General features: G+C 37.4%; 3 protein-coding genes across 3 annotated transcripts in view; 1 reads left to right on the top strand and 2 right to left on the bottom strand.

The window, feature by feature from the left end:
- dpp6a (dipeptidyl-peptidase 6a) overlaps positions 1 to 17,342 on the top strand; it is a 114,445-nt gene extending 97,103 nt beyond the window's left edge. Inside the window, exons 13-26 of the mRNA XM_042510414.1 lie at positions 145 to 252; positions 588 to 679; positions 4,147 to 4,194; positions 4,310 to 4,428; positions 5,901 to 5,972; positions 7,885 to 7,992; positions 8,518 to 8,587; positions 9,837 to 10,031; positions 10,677 to 10,731; positions 11,316 to 11,415; positions 12,195 to 12,253; positions 12,358 to 12,430; positions 12,532 to 12,605; positions 17,129 to 17,342. Of these exons, the coding sequence (XP_042366348.1) occupies positions 145 to 252; positions 588 to 679; positions 4,147 to 4,194; positions 4,310 to 4,428; positions 5,901 to 5,972; positions 7,885 to 7,992; positions 8,518 to 8,587; positions 9,837 to 10,031; positions 10,677 to 10,731; positions 11,316 to 11,415; positions 12,195 to 12,253; positions 12,358 to 12,430; positions 12,532 to 12,605; positions 17,129 to 17,278 (1,323 nt within the window). The 3' untranslated portion in view covers positions 17,279 to 17,342. The remainder of the gene's footprint in view (positions 1 to 144; positions 253 to 587; positions 680 to 4,146; positions 4,195 to 4,309; positions 4,429 to 5,900; positions 5,973 to 7,884; positions 7,993 to 8,517; positions 8,588 to 9,836; positions 10,032 to 10,676; positions 10,732 to 11,315; positions 11,416 to 12,194; positions 12,254 to 12,357; positions 12,431 to 12,531; positions 12,606 to 17,128) is intronic.
- A 2,337-nt stretch (positions 17,343 to 19,679) lies between these two features.
- ggh (gamma-glutamyl hydrolase (conjugase, folylpolygammaglutamyl hydrolase)) lies at positions 19,680 to 23,363 on the bottom strand. The gene is made up of 9 exons (XM_042510389.1): positions 23,213 to 23,363; positions 22,964 to 23,072; positions 22,390 to 22,440; positions 22,070 to 22,154; positions 21,840 to 21,978; positions 21,530 to 21,636; positions 21,235 to 21,325; positions 20,994 to 21,128; positions 19,680 to 20,894 (listed from the first exon to the last, which is right to left on the bottom strand). Exons 1-9 carry the CDS (start codon positions 23,346 to 23,348, stop codon positions 20,776 to 20,778), a joined length of 972 nt encoding a protein of 323 aa, XP_042366323.1. The 5' UTR covers positions 23,349 to 23,363; the 3' UTR covers positions 19,680 to 20,775.
- A 10-nt stretch (positions 23,364 to 23,373) lies between these two features.
- Positions 23,374 to 25,511, bottom strand: LOC121960965 (apolipoprotein D-like). The gene is made up of 7 exons (XM_042510869.1): positions 25,484 to 25,511; positions 25,334 to 25,368; positions 25,070 to 25,174; positions 24,798 to 24,919; positions 24,542 to 24,630; positions 24,216 to 24,452; positions 23,374 to 23,432 (listed from the first exon to the last, which is right to left on the bottom strand). Exons 1-7 carry the CDS (start codon positions 25,509 to 25,511, stop codon positions 23,374 to 23,376), a joined length of 675 nt encoding a protein of 224 aa, XP_042366803.1.
- Positions 25,512 to 25,730: the final 219 nt, after the last annotated feature.

Genomic DNA, 25,730 nt, shown 5'->3' with positions numbered 1-25,730 from the left:
CTCGTAAATTCTGAAACTGAGTTTAGATTGTGTTTCAAGTCTTACCTGATTATAGCTCAGCATGGCACAGCAATTAGATTCAACTGTGTTTTATACTGACTTTTTATATTATAAGATTTGTGTGATTTTTCTCTGTGTCCTCAGAATGAGAAACCTCTGTTTTCTAAGGATGGCCTGAAGCTGTTTTTCACCCGCGCCATTCCTCAAGGAGGCAGGGGCAAATTTTTCCACATCTCCATGTCCATCTCCCAGGTCAGAGCATATTTATGTGTACAGTATTGTTAAGAGTCGGTGAACATTTATTACATTTATTATTTAGTGTTGTTTTTCCTGATATGTAATCCTTATAACAGCTTTTTAAAGTGGTTAGAGTGTGTTTTATAAGCTGTAGAAGAGCAAGTGTCAGAATATTTCAAAAGACAGTTCATAGCTAAACCTTGCACTAACATGAACTTATTGTTGCTCACTAGCTTGAGTTTTTTTCTCTCTCCATGTTAAAGCAATAAAATCACAACTTTTATTGTATTCATAGCATCATGTTATCAAGTTACCCACATTTGTTTACTTTTCTTTTTTTTTCTCCAAAGCCCAACACCAGTACAGACACACTGCAGTCCATCACATCTGGAGACTGGGATGTCACCCAAGTCCTGGCCTATAATGAGGACAGCCAATTGATGTGAGCATCCGCAAACAACCAACAACATTGACCCAGTGTACACTAAAAGCAGTATAATAGTATTCTGTAGTAGTTTTATGTTCAGAAGGTACAGATTGTTTCATTCATGTTAAAGACAGTCATGCAGATGCAGCACTAGCTCATTTATTGGACACCTCTAAGAATACTCCAAAGCGTCTCAAAGTTGTTTTTTTTAATTGTAAATCATGTTATTCCAAACACAAGACCACATTAGCTGAATATATGACAAGGAAAACCCATCTATAGAAAGTGCACAGGTGTTTCTTCAGCAAAACTAACTTGGTCTAGGTTTGCATAAAAGAATGAAAGTAGGTTTAATTTTTCAGCACCATGGACAGGGACAAACAGAGCTTCCACAGTATTATGCAAGTTTTCTCAGTGTCTCTCTGCCACAGGATTATAGATCCAACTGACTTTATTTGCAGATTCATCTCTGCTGTTCTGTGATTGGCTAGAGCATGAATGGCCTCTAACATGCCCCACAGGCCCTGTCTGTCCTCTCACTGGCTGTGACTGCCTCTCCAGCCCTGGTCAAGCCTCCAGATATTTACAAACAAAACATACATGAAGAGTTTAATTATTATTATTGTTATTTAATTTAATTTAATTTAATTTAATTATTTATTTGGTGACAAATTTAATTACTCATAATGATGTGTTGGCTGTGTCTTGCCAAGAAAAGAGACGGGATCCATAATAAAGCCTCCCTGTTTTCCAATGCTTCGGCACCTTGGACAGAGGCATGCTCATGCAGGGTCTCTCTGTAGATGTGTTCGAAACCATTCCCTATAATGGAAATAGTGCACTATGTAGTGTGTTCGCCATTCTGTGGTTGTGTTTGAATTCTCAGCGGTTAATTTCATCAATAAATCTGAGTGTGCATAGGATGTACCCCACATTTTACTCTCCTACACCACAATGTAATGCATTTGTGTATTTCCGAGGAAGAAAATTCCAAGGTAGTGTCCAAAATCTCGCTCAGTTATTCCCCATATAGTTCATTATTTTAATACACGCTTCATAGAGAATAGTGAGTGAGTGAGTGAGTGAGTGAGTGAGTGAGCGGTTTCAAACACAGCTCGTGTCTCCCTGCCTTTGAATGCTTCAGGACCATGGACAGAGACAGAGAGACAGAGGCATTCATACAGTCATGGAAAAAATTATTAGACCACCCTTGTTTTCTTCAATTTCTTGTTCATTCTAATATCTGGTACCACTAAACGTATAATACAATGAACACAACAAAAAATGCAGCTGGTCACATAATACTTTATGTCCTATTTGACATTCTTAAGCTTAATTGATTCCCAGGGTATATAAGAGGCCATTTCATGTCACAAGCAGCACTGCACATGCAAAGGCCTAGAGTGGTTTCCTGCTTACATTCAAGCCGTAGCACAACTCAGAAGTTGTCAGCTCTCACATAATGCCTAAAACAAAAGAATTATGTGAAGCCACAAAGGCAGCCATCTTGGCACTGCTGGAAATTGGCATGAGTGAGAGACAGGTAGCGAAAAAACTGAAGATCTCCAAGACAGCCGTTCATTACAACAAAAAAAAAACAAGCTGAACATGGCACTACCAAATTGCTACCTGGCCGTGGCAGGAAACGTCTTTCTACCCCACGAGATGACCGTGCACTCATCCGTTCCTGTGTCAGGAATCGTCGTCAGACCTCCAGGGACCTTAAAAATGAGTGGGCACTGTCGAGAAATGTGACTTGTTCGGCAAGGACAGTTCGAAACCGACTTGTTGAAGCTGGTTTGAAGTCACACAGAGCACGCAAGAAGCCCTTCATCAATGAAAGGCAGAGGAAGGCCCGGTTACTCTTTGCTCGAGACCACAAGGATTGGACTGTTGATGATTGGGCTAAGGTTCTCTTCAGTGATGAATCCAATTTTGAATTGATGCCCACTCCAGCCAACTTACTGGTTAGGAGGAAGCCTGGAGAAGCTTACAACCCAGACTGTCTAGCCCCTACAGTAAAACATGGGGGTGGATCAGTCATGATCTGGGGTTGTTTCAGTCTGAGTGGAACAGGGCAAATGCAATTGTGTGAAGGCCTAATGAACCAGGTCATGTACAGGACTACCCTTGAAAACAGTCTTCTTCCATCAGCTGGAAAACTCTTTCCTGCCTCGAATGACTGGATTTTCCAACAAGACAATGCCCCTTGCCACACGGCAAGGTCAGTTAAAGCCTAGATGGAGAACCACAACATTCGCACCATGCCTTGGCCTGCTCAATCACCAGATCTTAATCCAATTGAAAACCTGTGGAAAATCATCAAACTCAAAATGGAGAACCACAAGCCCAAAAACAAAGAAAATTTGTTTGAATTTGTCCAACAGGAATGGGCTGCTGTGACAGCAGAACAATGTCAGAAGCTGGTGGAGAGCATGCCAAGACGCATGGCTGCAGTCATCAAAAACAATGGTTATGCAATCAAGTATTAACTCTTGTGTGTATCATGTGTTTAAAGCAAACAGAAAAGAAAACATGGAATGCTTAAAAGTAGTGTTTTTGGCGGTACGATGCCATAGCTATTGATGTAAGAATTTAAGTAATTCTGGTTATTATCAAGAAAACCATGGAAAATGAATAGTTCTTAGTTCTTAAATTAAACTCTCATGAGCTATTTTTGTTGTTATCATTATAATTGTCCAAACAAATGTACCTTTAGTTGAGCCAGGCATTAAAATTAACAAGAAATTGAAGAAAACAAGGGTGGTCTAATAATTTTTTCCATGACTGTATGCATGGTCTCTCTCTATTTGCCTTTGAATGCTTCAGCACCATGGACAGAGCACAGTGAAGCAGATTGTTTGTTGCTGTCCAGCAGACAAATGACCCTCTTTATTGCCAAGATGTGTACTGATTATAGTCTGTGAGTAGTTTATAGCACTGCTGCTATATTCTGAGGCAGCAGCTATGATCTGTTGTGGTGAGCCTCGTGTTCTTCTTCCAGCTCGTACAGTTTCCACACAATAAACTGTTCTAAATGTGCTCGATGTGAAAACGCCCACGTCACTGTTGCTCCCATGAGGATTGTGACTCATCCCCGTCACTCCTAGATAATTTCACACCCACAATCCAGGCCACAAGGCAACTGTGATGTGACTAACATGATCTCACATGTACACACCTGCGTTCACACAAACATATATAGAAACACATTACTCATTGTTCCAAGTGCTGAACTGGCTTTAAAAACTCACCCAAAAAGACAACTCTCCCAGAGGGGTAAGATTTGCCCTACTTCTGTTCTAAAAGGATCCCCCCCCCACCCCATCATTCATTTATGAAACATCTATTCTAGTAAGTAGTTTGTGCACTTCTTATGTGTGCTTGAGTGGTGAACACAGCTCTGCTAAACTCACAAAAAATTACATATGGTGGCTAAATTCAAACTGCTGCTATGGCATTCTTTTTTTCTCTTAATATAGATATTTCTTAAGCACGGAGGATGGGCCAAAGCGAAGACATTTGTACAGGTAACAGCTGGTCTCTGTTTTTTATTATTATTTTAGAAGTAGATTACATTTTGCTCATTTAGATTAAAAGAAAATGTTTGCAAAACATGTAATATCTTCTTCTTTGTTTCCATAGTGCGGACACTTTTGGCTCGTTCAACCGTCGCTGTCTGTCGTGCGCCTTGTCCAACAGCTGTGACTACATCAGCGGCTCCTTTAGCCACAACATGAGTCATTTCCTGCTTAACTGCCAAGGTAGCTAACATAGTAGCTTTGACTCATGTCCTCCTCACTTTGAGCTAAGCTGTATCATCCCTCTAGCTCCACTCAAGTCTATGTCCAAATTATTCATGTTATGTGGACGCATCGGACTCTGTTTTAACAGTGAAGTTGTAAATTGTGTTTACTTAAAGGAGATGTATGCAACATTCAGAGCATTAATATAATGGCAAACCGCTATTCACTATAGATAAAACTGAGTAATGGCTCTCTAAATAGAGAATTAAGTCGCACTTCCTCTATGTGTGTTGCAATCATAGCTTCTCTGTTCTGTTGCAGTATAAGAGTTGTTTGCACATATTAAAGGCTGCATTACAGTAATTTCATTTTAGGATTTTACCACACTGTTGTAGAAGTTCTATTATTTGCTTTTAACCACTTTATATCCACAGTACTGATGATTATTCATCAAAAATTGCATTATGTAAGTATTTTGTGAAAGCACCACTAGTCATCGCATTAGTATTGAGATATTTGGTCAAGAATACTGTGATTTATGATTTTCTCTTTATTGATCCTAACGATAGCTGGTAAATTTAATGTATTAAAAAGTGCATTCCCCACCGAAATTTAGTTTAGTATAAAGTATATAAAGTACCTTAAAATGGAAATACCTGCATGCATAGATTCTCTGCTAGCCATGACAATAAAAGAAGAACAAGCAAGCGCTTTTCAAGGAAAATGTCAGAGCACTTTCACAGTCAAAAATCAAGCCCAAATGATTAAAAAGATTCATGTTTCTGATTTCGGGTTGACTCAAAGCCTCTTAGCTTCAGTTTTTAATCTCTGATACAACACTTTTTGTTTCGATCACCTCTGAATCACTCTAAATGATCATCAAGTCATATCAAAGAGGTAATGACCATTAATGCTATCAAACTCTTCCTTCAGATCCCGGAAATCACAGACACTCAATTGCCCTGCACCTCATACATCTGTAGTCCACCTCTGTCCTCACAGCTTGCCGAGACGAATTTATGTCATGAGTCTATGATATCATTACCACAAGGAAATAGAGTGGGAGGAATGAGCTGGTGTACTTTCTACCATACGCAACCAAAATGTTCCTGTGCCGTGGCCCCAATTTGCTAAGTGCATCCACCACTTCATTTGCTGTCCCTTTTCCATCCTGGGTTTTAGGGGTTTAATATTAGGGACTTCACCTCTGTCTGTGCCCTAGATATGGAAAAGCTAGTTTAATCAGTGCATTATATGAATCAGATAAGCAAAGAATTGCCTCTTTGTTCAACAGACAAAAGATCTTGTATCTCCATTTTGTTCTTTTTTTCTGAAGGGGAGGTGAAGGGAACTATATAGCATTGTACCTGTATGTCATTACTTTAGTGCCCCAAAACATTGACCTAAGAAGCTGAAATTATCCTCAACATTTCCTGATGTTTCACTGATGTTTTTGAAATGACAATAAAACTTTCTGATTTTCTCTTTAGGACGGGACATCCCATTTGTAGCTGTTTACAAGACACAGAGAGACGCGGAAAGTGAGACGCAGGACAGAGAGAGTGAGTATTTCCAACAACTCTATCACAAATTTGCATTTACAAGACTCTGAGTTATATTAAAGAAGTAACCAGAGACCTTGCGCGCAGTAGCATAATAGCTACACTGACATCGACCTTGTCAGAAGGAGACAACAGTGTTTCCTTTGCAGAATGACCACCTGTGCACTGACTCACTGTTTGTCTGCGAGCCAAGTCGTGCATAATGGCAGTAATCACATTACTCTTCACAATGGATGTCCTCATTAAATTATGACCTGCCCAATGTCAATATCAGCATACTGTAATTTGATTACAACAGTGTGTGTGTGTGTGTGTGTGTTATGGTCAGTGTCATCTTCGACCAGTATGAAGTCCCTGCTCTGACAATGTTAAAAGAAGTTGTGATGTTATTAGTGTAGATTATTTGATGTACTCAGCTGTTACGTGTTTTTCAAGACCAATAATGTTTTCCTACCATACTTTCCCACTTTTCTACACTGACATATTTAAAATTAAATTGACATTAAAGGGACAGTTCACTCCCAAATCCAGAATACACATTTTTCCTCTTAACTGTAATGCATATTGTAATACTGTAATACTTATTAGTCTAATTGTTTTGGTGTGAATTGCCAAGTGTTGGAGTTGTTGGCCACATAGATGTTTGCCTTCCTCCAGTACAATGGAGCTAACCTCGTTCACCTGCTAAACATAAGCATATCAGCATTTTCATTTCGAGCATGTTATCATACAATTAGCAATAAACAAAAAGTACAGCTGCAGCTCATGAAGTTGTCATTAGTTTTGGAGCAGTTTAGTCATAAACTTATTTAACATTTTGATCTGTTCATGTCGCTTGAGGTTAAGTTAATCAAAAAAGTTATTAGAATTCAACATGAACAGGGGGGACATGCATGTCTAAACCAAATTTACCCAAAAGTTTTCAAGAAATTTTACATGAAAATACAAATATCAACTTAGTCCAAGCGAAAAAGTCAGAGAAAAACTTAAAGTATGATAGAATTAATCTGCTGGGGACCATGAATGTCTGCACCAAATTACATTGCAGTCCATCCAATAGATGTTCAGAAAATTTCACTCATAAATACAGATATTAACGCCTTGGTTGTAGGGAAAAACTCAGAGGATCACTAAGGCTAGTCTTGTAAGATTCATCTGCTGGGGACTATAAACACCGCCACTAAATTTTATGGCAATCCATTCAGTGATTGTTGAGATATTTCAGTCAACCAACCGGCCGGCATTGCCATTTCTTGTGCTGTGCTGCTAATGTGACCAATATAAATATGCACGTATAGTCCAGGCAGAGCTCCTTTCTTGCTCCCTCTCAGAGGGTTTCATTGAAGTTTTCCTCCATCAGCTTGTCAGGTTTTATCTGAGTCTGTCAGTACGAGCAGGTCTGGCAGCCGTGGTGGATTTCTTTCCTTTTCCTCTCGACCGTTTACACAAACCAATTCCAACATATGATGTTCACTACACCCCCTTTGACTCCAGCAGCCATGGCAGCCAAGGGTGATGGTGTTAAGTGTTGCACAAAGTAGCTGTAGCTGTGGAATAAATACAGCCAGTTCTCTATTCAGGACAACCTCTTTAGGCATGAAGTTTGCCTTGAGAGAATCCAGGTCAATTTCAGCTGCAGCAGTCATGTCTGGTTTTTTTTGTTGTTTTTTTTTTTATCTTTTTTTTCAGCTTTCACTGTACTTGGTTTGTATTTTGATTGAGTTCATGCTGAAAGTGAGGAAGATGAGGGACTCTGGTATTGTGTGCAACTGCTTTCTTTTAGGAATTTTAATAAATCGCTCCATATGTGGAGCTCCATAAATGGAAATATAAGCACAATATTTATTGTCATGAGCCATGTAAAAACAGCATAATTTGGTATTTTATTAGGTTATTCATATGCTCCCTACAGGTATTGCAGAAGTACACAAACTGGAGATCAATGAGAACCTGAGGCTGACCCTGGACTCCATGCAGATGCCTAAAGTGGAGTACAAGGAGATCAACATGGACGATTACAGTATGTGTCACAGCCACAGTCACATTAATGGATTGTAAATAAAATGATGGTTGAGAAACTCAAACTTAAAAAAACTTTCAGATAAATAAACACAATTCAAAGACATTGCGTACTAACGTAAGAAGCAAATCTTAACAGCAGTGGTCCCCAAATTCTTTGCCCTGTGACCTAATGTCACAGTTTGTGTTTATGAAAAATTTACCTTTATCACCCTCTCCTGTATCGTCTTTTTTACATGCATATGGTACAGAATCTGTACTTTATCACTGAATGGTGACAAATGTATATAAAATAAAAATGGTAGTTTTGCACTGCCTCACACAAGCATGGACACCAAGCCAACCCAAGCACTTGAATGCTATGCGAAGAAAGTCTTCCCAAGTAAATCAGTGAGATAGTTAATAAAACATCCCTGCCTTTAAATGTTTCAGCAGCTTGAAAAGTGACAGATTAGTGGGTAAGTAAATCTGTTGAGCATTTACTGTATTTGGTTTTGTATAACAGTTGTTTGCATCTGTATTTCAGCCTTGTCGATGCAGATCCTCAAACCTGCCGGCTTCCAGGACACAGCACACTACCCTCTGCTCCTGCTCGTGTATGTGTGACTCATTTTCACACATTGTTTACAGTACATTTGCTGCACAGACTTACACAGAGAAAAAAGTATGAGCCCATAAGCAGTGCTGACCTTACATGGCTGTCCTCATTGATGGAGACTTTCTGAACAGAGTTTTAATCAGACATATTAATCTGAAGATGTGTTGCTCTGCTAGCTGGATATTAATTACTCTGTGAATGGGAAAACTTACCCTCCCGTCCACTCTGTTCTTGCATTAGCATTTCTTTCCTCAGGCCTGCAACTCAAAGCTAATATTTTCACAATCTGGTCCTTTGTGCTCTGCATGTCTTATTTTCACTCTCTATTTTTTCCCAGTTTAAACACCTGCAGGTCTCAAAGAATCAGACAGTGGGAAAGTTCAAGTGCTTTATTTTTATCATATGCAAAGCAGTTGGCGTTCATCAACTAAAATGTTAGGCCTCAGGTATCCTCTAACCATGCTCTGTATTTACATATGAAACAAAAATTCACAAGCAAAAGCAAAACCTGAATGTCACACATAAAATAGTGCAAGTAAAATGTGGGGAGAAAGTATAAGCAAATAAAGTTATGTAAACTATGAAAGAGTTTATGCTGAGCCAATCATTTTTTTTAGGAAATTGATTAATTCAATTATGTAAATAGTAAATGTACTGCACTTTAGCGCCTTGTTGGTCCTCTGACCACTGAAAGTGCCTTGACACTACATGTCACATACACCCAGTCACACACTGATGGCTGAGGCTACCATGCATGGTAACACTTGCTACCCACTAACTATAAATATACACTCATGCTCTGATGGCATGGCATTGGGAGCAATTTGGGGTACAGTATGTTGCCCAAGGATGCTTTGTTTTGTTTAATGGAGAAGGTGGGGATTGAACCGCCAACCTTCTGACCAGAGGACAACCTGCACTACCTCTGAACCACAGCCACCTGTGCATACAACATGTTGAGCTTTTTTTCATCCTCATATTGCCTCCCTCTTCTGCTGATGTTGCAGCGCTTTCCCTGCACAATGTTGATCACAGATATACACGGTAAATAGTACACACACAAAAATATGATTGACAAGCACTTTTTACGCAAATGAGGAGATCATTTTGTTGGGGTTACAAACAGACACAAACTAATTTACATGCAACTTTTTACATTTGTATTTTGACATGAGATGGGAAAGCAAGTATTGCATGTAACAGTCTTCATTGTTCTGATCAGTTTGTCTGTGCATATGTCTGTGCAGCGACGGGACACCTGGTGGCCAGATGGTGGCGGAGCAGTTTCACATGGACTGGGCCACGGTGCTGGTGAGCAGCTTCGGTGCCATCGTGGTGCGCTGTGACGGCCGAGGCAGCGGCTTCCAGGGCACCAACCTGCTGCATCGGATCCAGAAGAAACTGGGCGTGTACGAAGAACAGGATCAGAAGGATGCACTGAAGTATGAGATATTTTCATCCTGTCTTATCAAACATTTAACAGACATTAGAGTAAACATGCAATGAATATCTACTCGGGGTTCAGAATTTCAGCAAAACATGCATTATAGAAGCTTTCCAACACCACTGACATGCTCTGTCTCACAACAGCGTTTCTATAAAAATGAGTTTTCCATCTGATTTCTTAACAGTGGAAGTGACACAATGTACTGTATGTGTAACAGTGTATTTGAGGATAGCTAGATTAAGCTGGTTCTTATACCTTATGAGACAGTATTTGTTTTACATGAAGCCATTTATGTTACCAAAAAGGAACTTCTCAGTGGCCCCATCTGCAAATGAAATATGTTCAATACAAGACATTTAAACTTTTGAATTTCTATTCAACACATCACAATAAGTCTAGCAAACATCCTCTCACATCACTTGCTCTTTTTCAAAAATATCTGTCTTTTATTTTCAGCATTTAGTTGTTGAAGCAATAAGCTGTAACTGCTAGTAGTAAGAGTAGTTGTTATGGTAGTAGTCATTGCATAATTAAAGGTTCCCTGAAAACACCACTGCTGAAAGCATCTTGTATGTTTTAGCCTCAGTTGTTATGGTGAGAATTGTGCTTGCTAACTAGAACTAATGTTAATCTTTTGCAGTTTTCTTTTGAAAGAGCCCTATGTTGACAAAACAAGAGTCGGAGCCTTTGGAAAGGTAAGAAAAGTCTCAGTGTGAACCTGAAAGACTTATGCATGTCTTTGTTAACGCAAAGAATAGATTTTTACATTCTTCAAGTACCAGGCGCACCCACAATAACCCATTCTACCATTATTTACATTTATGCTGGCTGTTCAAAAGGTACAAAAAAAAGTCCTCTTTACTCTCCAGGCCACGTGATAACCAGTAGTGGCAGAAATATTCAGATCCTTAACTATAGTAAATGTATAAGTATCAGCAAAATGCACATGAAATATAAAAAGTAAAAGTACTTACTGTGCAGTAAAATTGTTATCCAGGGTTTCCCAGACATGAATTTATTTTAGTTTTAATCCACAATGAAACTTCTAATGCCATATATAGATATTAAGTTTTTGGAGCTAGAGAGTTCATTAGGAATACTGCTCGAATACATATATGTTTGTATAAACAGTTTTTAATTGTACCACACTCAGATCATCATATATTTGTAGTGTGGCTCTTCTGTGAGAACTATGTATCTCTAAAAAGTACAGTTGCTGAGTAAATGCACTTAGCTACATTCCACCAGTGGTGATTACATGCACTTTGTTGTTTCTCAGGTGTATGGAGGCTACGTCACCAGCCTGTTGGTGAGCGGTGAGGAATCCCCTGTAAAGTGTGGCGCTGTCCTATCACCGATCACCGACTTTGAATTATACGGTAAGCTGTTTTTTTGGCTAAGAATTTTTTCATCTGTATTCTAGCCTGCAAAAAGCCATAGTCTCTGTATACTGCATATATTTAATATCAAGATTACATATGGTCTCTGCTACATGTAGCAAACAAACAGTATCTCTGCATAATCATTCAGGCTCAGGCAAGTATTCAAAGGGAAAAAGAGATTGCAAATATCGCACCTTTACCCCTGCAGCTGGGAGTTATTTCCGTGACTGCATGTTCTCCGCGTGTGAGGAATAAAACGGCATATTCACCTCATCAGCGTGATGCTGCAGATACACCGAGAACCCGATCATAACAGCACCAGACAAAGTTAGCTACACTGGCCTCACCTCAGCTACCAAAAGAATGAAATGTGTGAAATGTAGAATTGTGGGTGTCAGGAGAGTGACGGCGAAGGAGAGACGGTGCTCTTGTAGCTGCGCCGAGTCAGGAAACTGCAAATTAAGGAGGAGCTGGGCGTTGCGGTGTGACTGATTTCCCATCAATTTGATTTCTCTCGCTTTGCCAGGGGGGGTGAGAGACATGCCATGACACTGTATAAGTTTGGAATTGCAAATGAAGGTGCAACAGCTTCAAGACTACAGAATATGTAGATGGGTGAACACATTTGCATACGGAGGAGAATAACCTGGGAAAGCGAACTTTATTTCCTTCCAAATGGCCAGAGACAGAAATAACAAATGAATTGTGTTATTAATGTGACGTTTTGATTTAATATTGATGTCAAAGTATTAATTGAAACCCTCTTTCCCCTGCAGCCTCTGCATTTTCAGAGAGATATCTTGGACTGCCTAAACCCGATCCAAGGGCATACACAGTAAGATTTGATTGCAATTAGTGTGTTTAAAATTCCAGTTTTGATAATTACTATAGTATCTCATTTCTTTTAATCTTTTGCTGTGTGTCATCATTACTCCCCAGATGGCAAATTTAGCACACAGAGCATCCCAATTCATGGATAAGAAGTTTCTCATTATTCATCCAACAGCTGATGGTACGACAGGGAAGTTTAAAACTTTGCATCATTTTTTAATTGTTATATAAAACATGAAGGTTTCTGACATTCCAGCCTATATATTGTTGTTTTTTTTCCAGAAAAGGTCCATTTCCAACATACAGCAAAATTCATCGCCCAGCTCATCAATGAGAAGGCCAACTATACCTTACAGGTATGTGGTTTTAGTTTCACTTTCTTGTAATTACATCGTCTGCTGATCCAATTCCTCTGCCTGGTTCAGTTTTTCTCCAACCTCCGGAAGCTTTGTGATCCCAGTGGAATCCCACAGCAGGCAGAGGATTAGCCCTCACAATGGTTTCATTCCACATAATGAGATTATGAGACCTTCTTGGGCATCCTGCATTAACACCAGGACTAATCCAATTAGGATACAATGCACTGGAGCTGAATGTTCGCTGGAGCTTATTTCGGACTGATCGACGGGTTACTGTGCATACATGCATAAACCTGGTTTCTCATATCTTTAATAGACTTAAGGTCAACCCATATAAGAATGATAACTCATTCAGAATGTTCCTGTTAAATAAAAACACCAAAGGTTTAGTATAATACCAATTTAGTGCTAAATTAATTTGTTAAACCAAGAAAAATAATGAAATCTTTTTAATGACATTTTTCATTTCATACTAAACTGACATTTTTATAAAAACTAAATGGCCTACTGTACTATGACCTGCTTTGCAAAGAAACGCTATAGAATGACATTTGAATAATAATAAAAAACAATGTGACATGATATACTATGACCTTTTGTAAGCACTTTTTCACATTATGCTAAGCTAGGACATTTTTATGCCATTTTTTATTACATACTTTCTTATGACATTTTCATGCAAATTTAAACTACATCATTATTTTATTTTTGGCAATTTTTATGAAATTTTGTGACATATACTATGGCCATTAAAATTTGTTCGTGACATTTTTAATGAGCTACTATACAATGACATAGCATAGAATGTTCAAAAAATTGCCAAAAACATGATAAAACAACATGTCATGATGTGACACAACAGGCCATTCTATGTTGTTTTCAGCCATTTTTTGACATGTCATATTTTAAAGTGCTGTATTATGATGTATTTGGCTGTTTTTTCAATATTCTATACTATGACACCTTTCCACGTGCTATATTATGTAGTTTTCAGCTGTTGTTTATGCCATATCATATTTTGACATTTTTATTTTCGCCATACTATAAAATGTTGTTTTGGTCGTTTTTTTCAACATGCTACGTAATGATGGTCAACATCATATAGTATGACATGTTTCGACATACTACTTTATGTGGCATTCAGCAGTTTTTTTGGACAAGTCACATTTTGATATTTTTCCATACTCTAGCCATACCTTTTTTGGTGGATTTTTGGACATGCTATTTAATGGTGTTTTTGCAAAATCCTTTGCTCGACACACTATTTTACATGGTTTATAATGGTTTTCAACTGTTTTTTAAAAAATGTCATTTTTTGACATTTTTGCCATACTATAGCCTTGCTTCTTTTTGAGTGGATTTTTGGACATGCTATTCAATGGTGTTTTGAGCGGTTCTTGCAATACCCTTTGCTATGGCGTGTCCCGGCACGCTATTTTAAGCGGTTTATAATGGTTTTCAGCAGTTTTTTGAAAATGGCATTTTTTGACATTTTTGCCATAGTATAGCCTTGCTTCCTTTTGGGTGGATTTTTGGACATGCTATTTAATGGTGTTTTGAGCGTTTTTTGTAAAACCCTTTGCTATGGCGTGTCTCGGCACGCGATTTTAAGGGGTTTATAATGGTTTTCAGCAGTTTTTTGAAAATGGCATTTTTTGACATTTTTACCATAGTATAGCCTTGCTTCTTTTTGGGTGGATTTTTGGACATGCTATTTAATGGTGTTTTGAGCGGTTTTTGCAAAACCCTTTGCTATAGCATGTCTTGGCACGCTATTTTAAGCGGTTTATAATGGTTTTCAGCAGTTTTTGAAAATGGCATTTTTTGACATTTTTGCCATAGTATAGCCTCGCTTTCTTTTTGGGTGGAATTTTGGACATGCTATTTAATGGTGTTTTGAGCGGTTTTTGAAAAACTCTTTGCTATGGCGTGTCTCGGCACGCTATTTTAAGCAGTTTACGATGGTTTTCAGCAGTTTTTTGAAAATGGCATTTTTTGACATTTTTACCATAGTATAGCCTTGCTTCTTTTTGGGTGGAATATTGGACATGCTATTTAATGGTGTTTTGAACGGTTTTTGCAAAACCCTTTGCTATGGCGTGTCCGGGCACGCTATTTTAAGCGGTTTATAATGGTTTTCAGCAGTTTTTTGAAAATGGCATTTTTTTTTACATTTTTGCCATAGTATAGCCTTGCTTCCTTTTGGGTGGATTTTTGGACATGCTATTTATTGGTGTTTTGAGCTGTTTTTGCAAAACTCTTTGCTATGGCGTGTCTCGGCACGCTATTTTAAGCGGTTTATAATGGTTTTCAGCAGTTTTTTGAAAATGGCATTTTTTGACATTTTCGCCATAGTATAGCCTTGCTTCTTTTTGGGTGGAATTTTGGACATGCTATTTATTGGTGTTTTGAGCTGTTTTTGCAAAACTCTTTGCTATGGCGTGTCTCGGCACGCTATTTTAAGCGGTTTATAATGGTTTTCAGCAGTTTTTTGAAAATGGCATTTTTTGACATTTTTGCCATACTATAGCCTTGCTTCTTTTTTTTTTGGTGGATTTTTGGACATGCTATTTAATGGTATTTTCAGCTGTTTTTGCAAAACCTTTTGCTACGCCGTGTTTCGGCACACTATTTTATGTGGTTTTAAATGGTTTTCTGCAGTTTTTTGAAAATGGCATCTTTGGACATTTTTGCCATCGTATAGTCTTGCTTCTTTTTGGGTGGAATTTTGGACATGCCATTTAATGGGGTTTTGAGCTGTTTTTGCAAAACCTTTTGCTACGGCGTGTCTTGGCACGCTATTTTAAGCGGTTTATAATGGTTTTCAGCAGTTTTTTGAAAATGGCATTTTTTGACATTTTTGCCATACTATAGCCTTGCTTTTTTTTTTGGTGGATTTTTGGACATGCTATTTAATGGTGTTTTGAGCTGTTTTTGCAAAACCCTTCGTGACGGCGTGTTTCGGCATGCTATTTTAAGCAGTTTATAATGGTTTTCGGCAGTTTTTTAAAAATGGTATTTTTTGACATTTTTGCCATAGTATAGCCTTGCTTCTTTTTTTTTGGGGGTGGATTTTTGGACATGCTATTTAATGGTATTTTGAGCTGTTTTTGCAAAACCTTTTGCTACGGCGTGTTTTGGCACACTATTTTATGTGGCTTTAAATGGTTTTCTGCAGTTTTTTGAAAATGGCATCTTTGGACATTTTTGCCATAGTATAGCCTTGCTTCTTTTTGGGTGGATTTTTGGACATGCTGTTTAATGGTGTTTTGAGCTGTTTTTGCAAAACCTTTTGCTACGGCGTGTTTCGGCACGCTATTTTAAGCGGTTTATGATGGTTTTCAGCAGTTATTTGAAAATGGCATTTTTTGACATTTTTGCCATAGTATAGCCTTGCTTCTTTTTGGGTGGAATTTTGGACATGCTATTTAATGGTGTTTTGAGCTGTGTTACAAAACCCTTTGCTATAGCGTGTATTGGCACACTATTTTAAGGGGTTTATAATGGTTTTCAGCAGTTATTTGAAAATGGCATTTTTTGACATTTTTGCCATAGTATAGCCTTGCTTTTTTTTTTTGGTGGAATTTTGGACAAGCTATTTAATAGTGTTTTGAGCTGTTTTTGCAAAACTTTTTGCTACGGCGTGTTTCGGCACGCTATTCCATGTGGTTTTAAATGGTTTTCAGCAGTTTTTTAAAAATGGCATTTTTTGACATTGTTGCCATACTATAGCCTTGCATTTTTGAGGATTTTTGGACATGCTATTTAATGGTGTTTTGAGCGGTTTTTGCAAAACCCTTTGCTATAGGACGTCTCGGCACGCTATTTTAAGCGGTTTATAATGGGTTTTAGCAGTTTTTTAAAATGGCATTTTTTGACATTTTTGCCATACTATAGCCTTACATTTTTGGTGGATTTTTGGACATCACATTTAATGGTGATTTTGGCTGTTTTTTTTGCAAAATGCTATGCTATGGTGAGATTTGGCAAGGTATTTTATGCTGTTTGAGGTGTTTTCACCTTTTTTTGGGACATTTTGACATTTTTAGCCTTGTTTTTTCGCTTTTTTTTCCCAACATCCATTATTATAGTGATTTTGGCCGTTTTTGCAACACAAAATGTTATGGCATGTCTCGGCATGCTATTTTATGTGGTTTTAAATGGTTTTTTGGACATGTCATTTTTTGACATTTTTTCCAATCTATAGTATTGCATTTTCAGTGGATTTTTTGGACATGTTATTTTGTTGTTTTCTTGGCCATTTTTGCTACATCCTATGCTATGGCCTTTTTGAAGTGTTTAAAGCATTCTACGCCAGAACAATTTTTTCAACAATTTTACTATGACTCAACACAATAAATTCAGCCTCACTGCACACCAGATTTTTAGGAGTTGTTGTTAGTGTGGGAGATAAAGAGATAAAGTTTTCTTCTGATTCCCCAAATATTTTGATGATAAAATATAATAAACGGTCTTGTGATACATGTCAGTGTCTCACTCACCCATTCTCTGTGTCTCAGATCTACCCAGATGAAGGCCACTTCATTCACAGCGAAGCAACAAGGCAGCACCTCAGCCAGTCTCTGGTGAACTTCTTCGAGGAATGCTTCAGGCTACCGGAGCGGGTGTTCGAGGAGGCCCTGGAGGAGGAGAGCGAAGATGAGGGTTAGCTTGGCCTCTAGTGGCTTGTGTGCCCTGAAATCCTTCCCACCCATATGTTCGCCTACCTTATCTCCATCCTGTCCCAGTGCCCAAGCACAACACTGGCATACAGTCGTCCTCAATATGCAACTCTCATCTGTTCTTGCTCAATTTGATTTGCATTTGGACTCCCTGTGTCCGCATGCTGAACCTGAGACTGCCTTTCCAGCAGACCTACTTCTACATCCATCCTCCCTCTTTCTGCCCTGAGTTCAACTCCAAACGGCCCTCCGGAGAGCCTACAAAGACTGATGACCTGACACGATGTTTTGGAATATACAGATTGATTTAACAGGCAGCAGTCTTTCACAGCAGGATGGACCAGCTCCTGTAAAAGCAGCGGAGACAAAGGATCAGCTCTCACACAGACTTTCAAGCTGTGACGAGATGAAACACCTTATAGCACATAACTCATGGGCTTGTATATTAATGAAATCAGACGCCTGGTGAAGAACGCTGGTCGATAGTGTTCACTGCGGGTGTCTGGAATTGTGCAGATACAGGAAATGTTACTATTTTTAAAGTTGTGAAGAACTTTCATGTTGGACTGTGGTTGTGTCTGTTGTTCTTACGGTATGTAAAATAGCACACAAACATTCACTCGGCTATTACGGATACATTTTTCTTCCGGTATTCATGTTTGCCCCGATGTACATCTCGTAGCCTCATTTTTTATGTCCTTCAGTGATGCTGACAGAATTCTCTAACTGCAAAGTGTTTGGAAGAAAAGAAGCGCCGCGGGTTTCTCAGTGTTTGTTTTATGAGTTTTATTGTGACGCTCCAGTTTTATTTATGATTTTTTTTTTTTTTTTTTTTTTAAACAGAAGCATCCACTTATTTTGGTCACTGTGCCTTACTTTGTCAGAAAGCTCCCTGCTGTGGGACTCATTATGAAGTACGAAACCACAAGGCTAATTTTAAGGGAACTGTTGACATTATTGGACGAAAGCTTATTTGCGTAACTTCTCGTAGGGATTTAGAAAAGTTCTATTTAATTTCATTTAAATTTTTGCCTGTTAAATATTAAGTTGCAGGCAGCAGCTAGCTGTTAAATGTGAAGTTCTTGAAACCTGGATTGACATGAGCGTTCTTGGGCTGCATTCAGATGGCCATTAAAAGTATTTAAACAATTGAAACCTGAGAAAATTGGTTTCTTTCAAAAACATGCAATAAAAGTAATGAGCAACAATGCAAGAAATGAAAAAAAAAGTAAAACATGACAAGAAAAATATTAAAAGGAAAAGAAAGAGGGAAAACATTTGGAAATTAGCGAAAAAATGCCCAGAAACATGCATTTATAATTATTATAAGATCTTTAAAATTTTATCAGAAAAAATCTATCTCTTTATATATTTAGCACTTTTTTCAGGTCTTGTATATTGTTGTAATTATTGTTTTTATTTTTTATTTTTCAGTTTTTCAAGAATTTTTTTTCTAACTTAAACTATTTTCTTGCTATATTTTGGGTCATTCTTAAGAAGTTGCTCATTGCTCTTTTATTGTGTTCTTGGAAGAAACAGAACACTTTGCTCAGGCTTTGAAGTTTCATTAAAAATATGAAGTATTCTCTGGATGTATGCCCAATGATCATTATTACACTGAGCTAAAATGTACAGAATTTGCATGCATTATGGCTTATAAGATGTTTAAGAATGATAGTTAAACAAACAGAAAGTGCTGTGTTTGTTAATTACACTCAGCTTAAATTAGCAAACACATTGTTCAAGGTTGAGGTAACAAGCTATTGGGAATAATGCTATCCCTGGAAAAATTATTTATTTGTATATAAGGTGGGAAATAGTCCAATTGACACGACTTGTGTACAAAATGCTTTTTGAGGCACATATTTAGTTTTCCATTTTTCTATTTTTTTTCTTTTCCCAAAATTTGAATGGCCATTCGTGTTACGTTTCAGTGCATGTTAAGACGTTATTTGCAGCACTATCCCCGGTAGCTCATGGTAATTTTGACATCTTGAATGTTCCTTACTGGATTGCATAAATTACATTTCCAGTAGTATTGTGATTGAGATCCCAGTCTCGTCAGCTTGATGTGTAAATGTTATTCCAATATCATTTTATTCTAAAAAAAAAAAGAAGAAAAAAAAGAAACAATATTACCTGAGTGTTATTTGTGCATAAAGCATTTTGGAAGTTACATTTGACTATTCATTTCTGTTCTCCTGTTGCTGTAATTGATTTAAAAGTGGAATTTATAAACGCCAATGGCAACATCGACCTTTCTCGCCAGCGGTTGAGGACTTTTTTCCAAGAAGCTCAACTTTGTTATCCAAAGCATAGAAGATTAATGGCAGATTGTGGCATGAAGGTAAATGTTAGAATAAAAATTAGATATTTTATCAGCCTTTAGTGTTTTTTGGTTCATGTTTTATTGTGATTTTTTAAGCTGGTTTGATTTTTTTTTTCTTAGCAAAAACAGAATGTTGACATCAGTGTTTCAAGGTGTTACATGTTATCCAACAATTTACTATTTACACATCTAGCAGAAATAATGCAACATTCACTTAGAGGCATCTTTCTGGTGAGCTGTCAAATATAAATCCAACATTTACTCCTTTCTACAGAAGCATTATGCATGATATTGCCTTCGTTATTTCAGACAAACAAGAGGATTTAAAAATGTTTCTCATAATTCTGGAATAATCCTGTTGATTGAGAAAAAAAAGGTTAGGAAATTTAATGAAACTGGTAAACAAGTTTTTTTTAACACAATTTTGTTAATTAAGAAAATCAGGATTTTTTTTGTGAATGCACTTTAATATTATTGCTATTTAAGTTCCTAAAAGCTCCACAGTGTTAACTGAAAAGCTGGTTGTGAGCTGTGTTTTTGCCATTTGGTTCTGAGCAACTTTGAACTTGAACAGACTTTGCAGATTGTAAAAGTACTGATCAGTGCAACTAAATGCAGCAGCAGTTTTAAAGGGTAACTTTGGTATTTTTCAAACTGGACCCTAATTTCCAGATTTCCCATGTTTCTGTGTCTAAATGACTTGCGGGAACAACAATTTTTGAAACTGGTCCAATAATAAAAGAGAGTGCTACAGTCAGCAGCGGTGAAACAAGCCAGGAGCCATTTAAAGTGCTTGTTTTGCCACTAACAGGCTCAGATTGTTATCATGAGTATGATGAAACATTAGCGAAAGGATCCTACAGAGAAATGAAATGTTCTTCTTACCTCCTTTCTGTTTGGTGTTCAAGTTTCACTAAAAGAGAGTCTCGTTCTGAACAGAGACTGTGAACATTAAATCAGGACAGAATTCCTTAAAATATCTGAATTCTTTTAAAACATTTAATTAATGTAAAAAAATTTTTTTTTGACTTACTACTTGTTCAGCTGCAGATTCAATAAATGGCAGCAAATTGAAAATCGAACCATAATATTAAACATTCAGGAGTCACCTAACGAATGCAGCCATTGAAAAGTAAAAGCAGTCCGCAAACAATCATCAGAAATAATAGATTTGAACAAAGGTGCTGGAGGGCGAGGTGTAAACAGGACTGTAGTTGTATATCAGTGCGTTTCTCTCATCGCCCTCAGAGTCAAATCGGTGAAAGTTCTTCCTGGCTGTAAGAAGATGAAACAACGCGAGATTTACTGATCACTAAGGCTCTCGCATGCACTTACTATGCAATTAACGTAGCAAAAATAAAGCCGTGTTCATACCTTCATTGACGAAGAATTCAGCCATGTAGAAGGTGGTCTTGATGGCTGCTTGAGAGTGTGTGATGTACGGCCGCGTCCATTCGAACGCGTTTTTCTCTGGATGCCATTGTGTCCCATAAATTGGGTAATCGTATGCTGCCGAGAGGAAAAGGGAAGAGAAAGTTCTCATTAAAAAAAAGTTCCCTCCAGTATTACTCTGCTGTAAACGTGTAGCAATAAAGCGACGCTGCGCTGTGACTACCTTCCACCGTTGACACAAACTCCGTTTCTCCATCTGTGTTTGTGGAGAGAACTTTGTAAAAGTTTCTCAGCTCCTCATTTGTGTTTTGAGTCTGAAAGAGGGAAACAGAGATAAGCTGCAATGCACATGATCAGAACACTATACTTTCTACGTCCCCAGAAAAATGAATCTCCTGTGCTCAAGGAAGGAAAACAGACTCAAATTTCACCACAAACTGGTAAAACTGGCGTGCTGTTGCTCTCGCGTGGCACTGTTGATTATACGTGTTTTCTCATAATAGGAACGAGCGACGTACCTGCACCGTCACGCTCCACTTGTGAGCGTTAGCCGTCAGCGGCTCAGAAGCCAGATCTTCCATGAGGTCAGCTGGGAAGTCTTGAAACATCCTGCTGTTTTTAGCCTCTGGAAATGGGTCATAACATGAAAACAAATGTACACATTTTCACCACATTTAAAGCTGGGAGAAGTCAGAAATTCAGAAAATGCAGGGTGAAAAAAAGCTGTATTTGTAAATGTAACACTGCCGTGCTTCTCCAAACCTGACGATATCTGTAATATTACAACATTTGGACTTGTCTCACTGATAAGTAATCATTAGTGCGTACCCTTAGTGAAGACCAGAGGCAGAGACACATCACTTGTGTTGGTACGTGACAGCACATTCTTTCCACTCGTCAAAACGGCCAGCTGCTCGTATCCCAGACAGGTGCCCCACACAGGGAAGTAATCGCCTTTCTTGTTTGCCTGAAACATGACACACAGTCAGCAGAATAATCCTCTATCAACACCAGGAAACCTGGTTACTACTGGTTAAAACTGGTTACTATTATTTTACCTCAATCGCGAGTTCATAGAAGCGCTTCGCAGCTCTTTGATAACCAGATGAGGTGATGCTGGCAGATCCACCCGGGTAAAAGATCCTGTTAAAAAACACACGACTCACACACAACTCAGTCTCAGTAATAACGGATCCTTATGACCTTCTCCAAAGTAAAGTTTTTAAATGTTTTGTCCACCCCTGTAGCTACTTTAATTTCACTTTTCAGTTTTAATTCACATTCACGAACTTATCAGCAAATGCTTTTCTGTTAGACAATCATAACTCATGTTGCAATTAATTTCCCTATAGAGGCTACAAAATCATAACACATTTACCCGTTAATGGAGTTGAACAGTTTCGTATAGTACTCCGGTGGCTGGTTAATCCTATAAAAATAAAAAGGATAGGTTAGAGATCACTGCTAAAAAAAAAAAAATCTAATAACGATATATATATATATAAAAACTAACAATTATAATTATAATAAAAACTAACAATTATAATTATAATAATAATAATGACTTTATTTGTATAGCATCTTTGAAAGAGGAATTTACAAAGTGCTTTGACAAACATAACGTAAACATAACCATAAGAGCCCCAAAATATTAATGCCGAACTAAAAGCCAGACAAAACTTAAAGTGGAATTAAACGAGAAACAATTACAAAACAAAAATAAAAACAACAGCCAATAAGAGTAAATACAATTCAAAGAATATAAGGGGTAAACATAGAAATAACAGTACTTATAATAGAATTAAACACGATAAAGACATGAAATAAATTAAAAGACAGAAAAATAGATGAATTAAAATAGACATCACAACAAAGCAAGTATCTGATTGACAGTTTGGAAAATTGTATATATATGTGTGTGTGTGTGTGTGTGTGTGTGTATAATAACTCACATGACAGGTACGACCCTGGCTCCTGCTGACTCCAGAGTCTTCACATAAGAGGCAGCGATATACGAGGTTTCATTTCCTTTTGGGTATTTAACCTCTTGAGCCAGAACACCTTTAGAGAGAAAAACAAGACCAGTTTAACACTTCTGTTAGCAGTTAGCTGTCACTTTATAAACAAAAACAACAACAGTTAGTTTGGTCAAAATACGTCACAAGCTTAATTTAACGTTAATAAGGTGTCGATGAACTTACCAATAATGGGTCGGTCGTTTCTCTTGGCTGGAGAATTAAAGGGCAGACATGTAAAAGAAATAATAGACAACAACAAGATTATTAATCTAAAAGGAAAACACACTGTAGCTCCTCTGAGAATCGCCATTTGCACCATTTGGTCAAAGATTACGTTGTTGTCCTCAACACTTCCGTGCCACGTCCTTCACAATAAAACGGTTCACCTCAAATGACCTCGGTCCTTTTGCCACAAATAAATAAACAATATAAATAATTTAAAAAAAAAAAGAATAAATAAAAATAAGTAACCAGAAGGACGCGAATATGTTTAACATTATAATTTTTCTAATTATTTGCTGTAGTGCTAATTACTCAAATTATTTCAATAAATATTTCCATTTCAAATTGTAAACTGTCATTGCTCCAGCATGCGACAGTGTCAATATATTATTTTAAAAGCTGTATTTTAACAAAACATACAACATTTGGGGATTTTGAGGGATATATGTTGATTAAAATTGATTTTTAAGCCATTGCACCTCTTATTTTGAAGTGTTCAAAGCAAAACGGAAGTATTTTCTTTGACAATGACGTAAAAGCTATCAAGGATTTTGTTGGGAAATAAATAAATAAAATAAATTAATTGGTGAATATAATTAAAATTATTGAAAATATATGGAGAAAATTGGCTGTGCTATGAATATGTTTTAAGCAGTCAAAAATAGAATAAAAAAAAAATATATATAAACCCTATGTGTCTTTTTTTTTTCCTTTAAAAAAATATTTAGCCAATCTTGGGTGAACATAATGGTCATGAACTATGTCATATTCTTTTGCTTATATATTTTATAGCACTGTAAGAATATGGTTATGTCTATACATATTGCTATAGAACAACAGCGGAAAGATTGGTTTATTTTAATTTTAATGTTTAACCTCACAACACTAAGTCTGATATATATTCAACATTGCTATATTGCTGTAACATTGTTCCTCTTTTTTTTTTTAATTTGGCTGATCGTACCTTTGGTCATGACATCACATCCAGTCTGATTACTGACTGTGAGGCGGTTTGTGTTGACACCAGCAGCGGTCAGCTCATTATGTAACTGGCCAATGACGTCCTCAGTTAATGCCCGAGCGCGAGCCAGGATCCAGGCAAAATCAACATGGAAAAGGCCATAGTAGTCAATGCAAGAGTACACCAGAGCAAACGACTGGTAGTCTGTGGAGAGCACCCAGTATGGACTGTGTGGAAGACCTGGACACAGACATAAATAGTATAAAATAGAAAAGGAATTATGTGCTTAACAAATAAATAAATAAATAAAAAATGCAGACAATATTTACCTTTAAAGAAGCTGACATCCAGAATAGCAGGTTGAGATGAGTTTTTAATTGAGGCGACACCCTTAATTGAATTTATCTTTCCATCAGATCTGCAGAGAGAGAAATAAAAAAGGGACAACTAGTGTAAATATGGATTTCAGGTGAAAATTACAAGAAATGAAAATCCCTCCATACATGTTAAGATGCAGAGTGAAGGGTGCATGAATGAATATATGTTGGAAAACAGTTTTTACAAAGACAGCAGTTCAGTCCTTACAGCAGCTCTGAATTATAAACTTGGACCGTCCCATCAGCGAGCAGAGTGTACGTAGCCTGGTTACATTTTCCTCTTTCAAACATTGCTGGCAGCTTCTCGATTTCATACCAAGTGCCCATATACTAAAAAGATAAGAACATAAAAGTTAGCAGCTGTCTCTTCTCGTCCAATATGAATGTCAAATAAATACACTCAGAAATACGCAAGAATGGCAACACTGCAAAAATGACCAATATAATCAATACACACGAAAAAAGACATTAGTATTTTACCTTTGTCACGTCAAAATCCTCTTGAACAGACGGCTGGGGACATTTGCCGGTGTGGAAAGACTGACTGTCCACTGCTGAGGCCGTCAGGAGGAGAACAAACAGGACCTTTGCAGAAATATAAGAGTAGTTAACATGGTTAAATTGGTGCCATTTATCTAATCAAAACCAAAATAAGAGTGCAATAGTGGAAAAAAAATGCTAAAAGGTTGATACGCATTTGCATACTAAAAATTTGCCATTAAATGTAAAAATGCATACAAGTACCTTGAACGCCTTCATGTCCAAGTTGCCAAAAAACCCTCTTAAAAAATGTTCAGATATAAAAAACCAAAAAGACAAAAAGTAAGAGCACTATTCCTGTTATACTCTACTGTGTACTCTTGCTTCAAACTGATTGGATGGTTTCCCTCTTACCTGCCTGACCTTTGGACTGAAAATCCATTTGAAGAGCCAAATTTGTTTACAAAACCTTTAACCTTTAACACAAGATCAAGTTATCTACGAATCACAGGACAATGACACTCACAAAGTACAGTGCAACAGTTTGTGGCTAACAGAAGATAACAGAAGCTAAAAAGTATACTAGTTACAAAATATACAAAATGTTTTCCAGTTGTATAGTGCAAAAATATCAGACTACAGAGTAAACATTTTCTGAAAC

The sequence above is a fragment of the Plectropomus leopardus genome, chromosome 21 (genome assembly GCF_008729295.1).
Source record: "Plectropomus leopardus isolate mb chromosome 21, YSFRI_Pleo_2.0, whole genome shotgun sequence".
Classification (NCBI taxonomy): Eukaryota; Metazoa; Chordata; class Actinopteri; order Perciformes; family Serranidae; genus Plectropomus; species Plectropomus leopardus.
The sequence above is the reverse complement of the archived record's forward strand: the minus strand, read 5'-3'. Positions and strand labels throughout refer to the sequence as shown.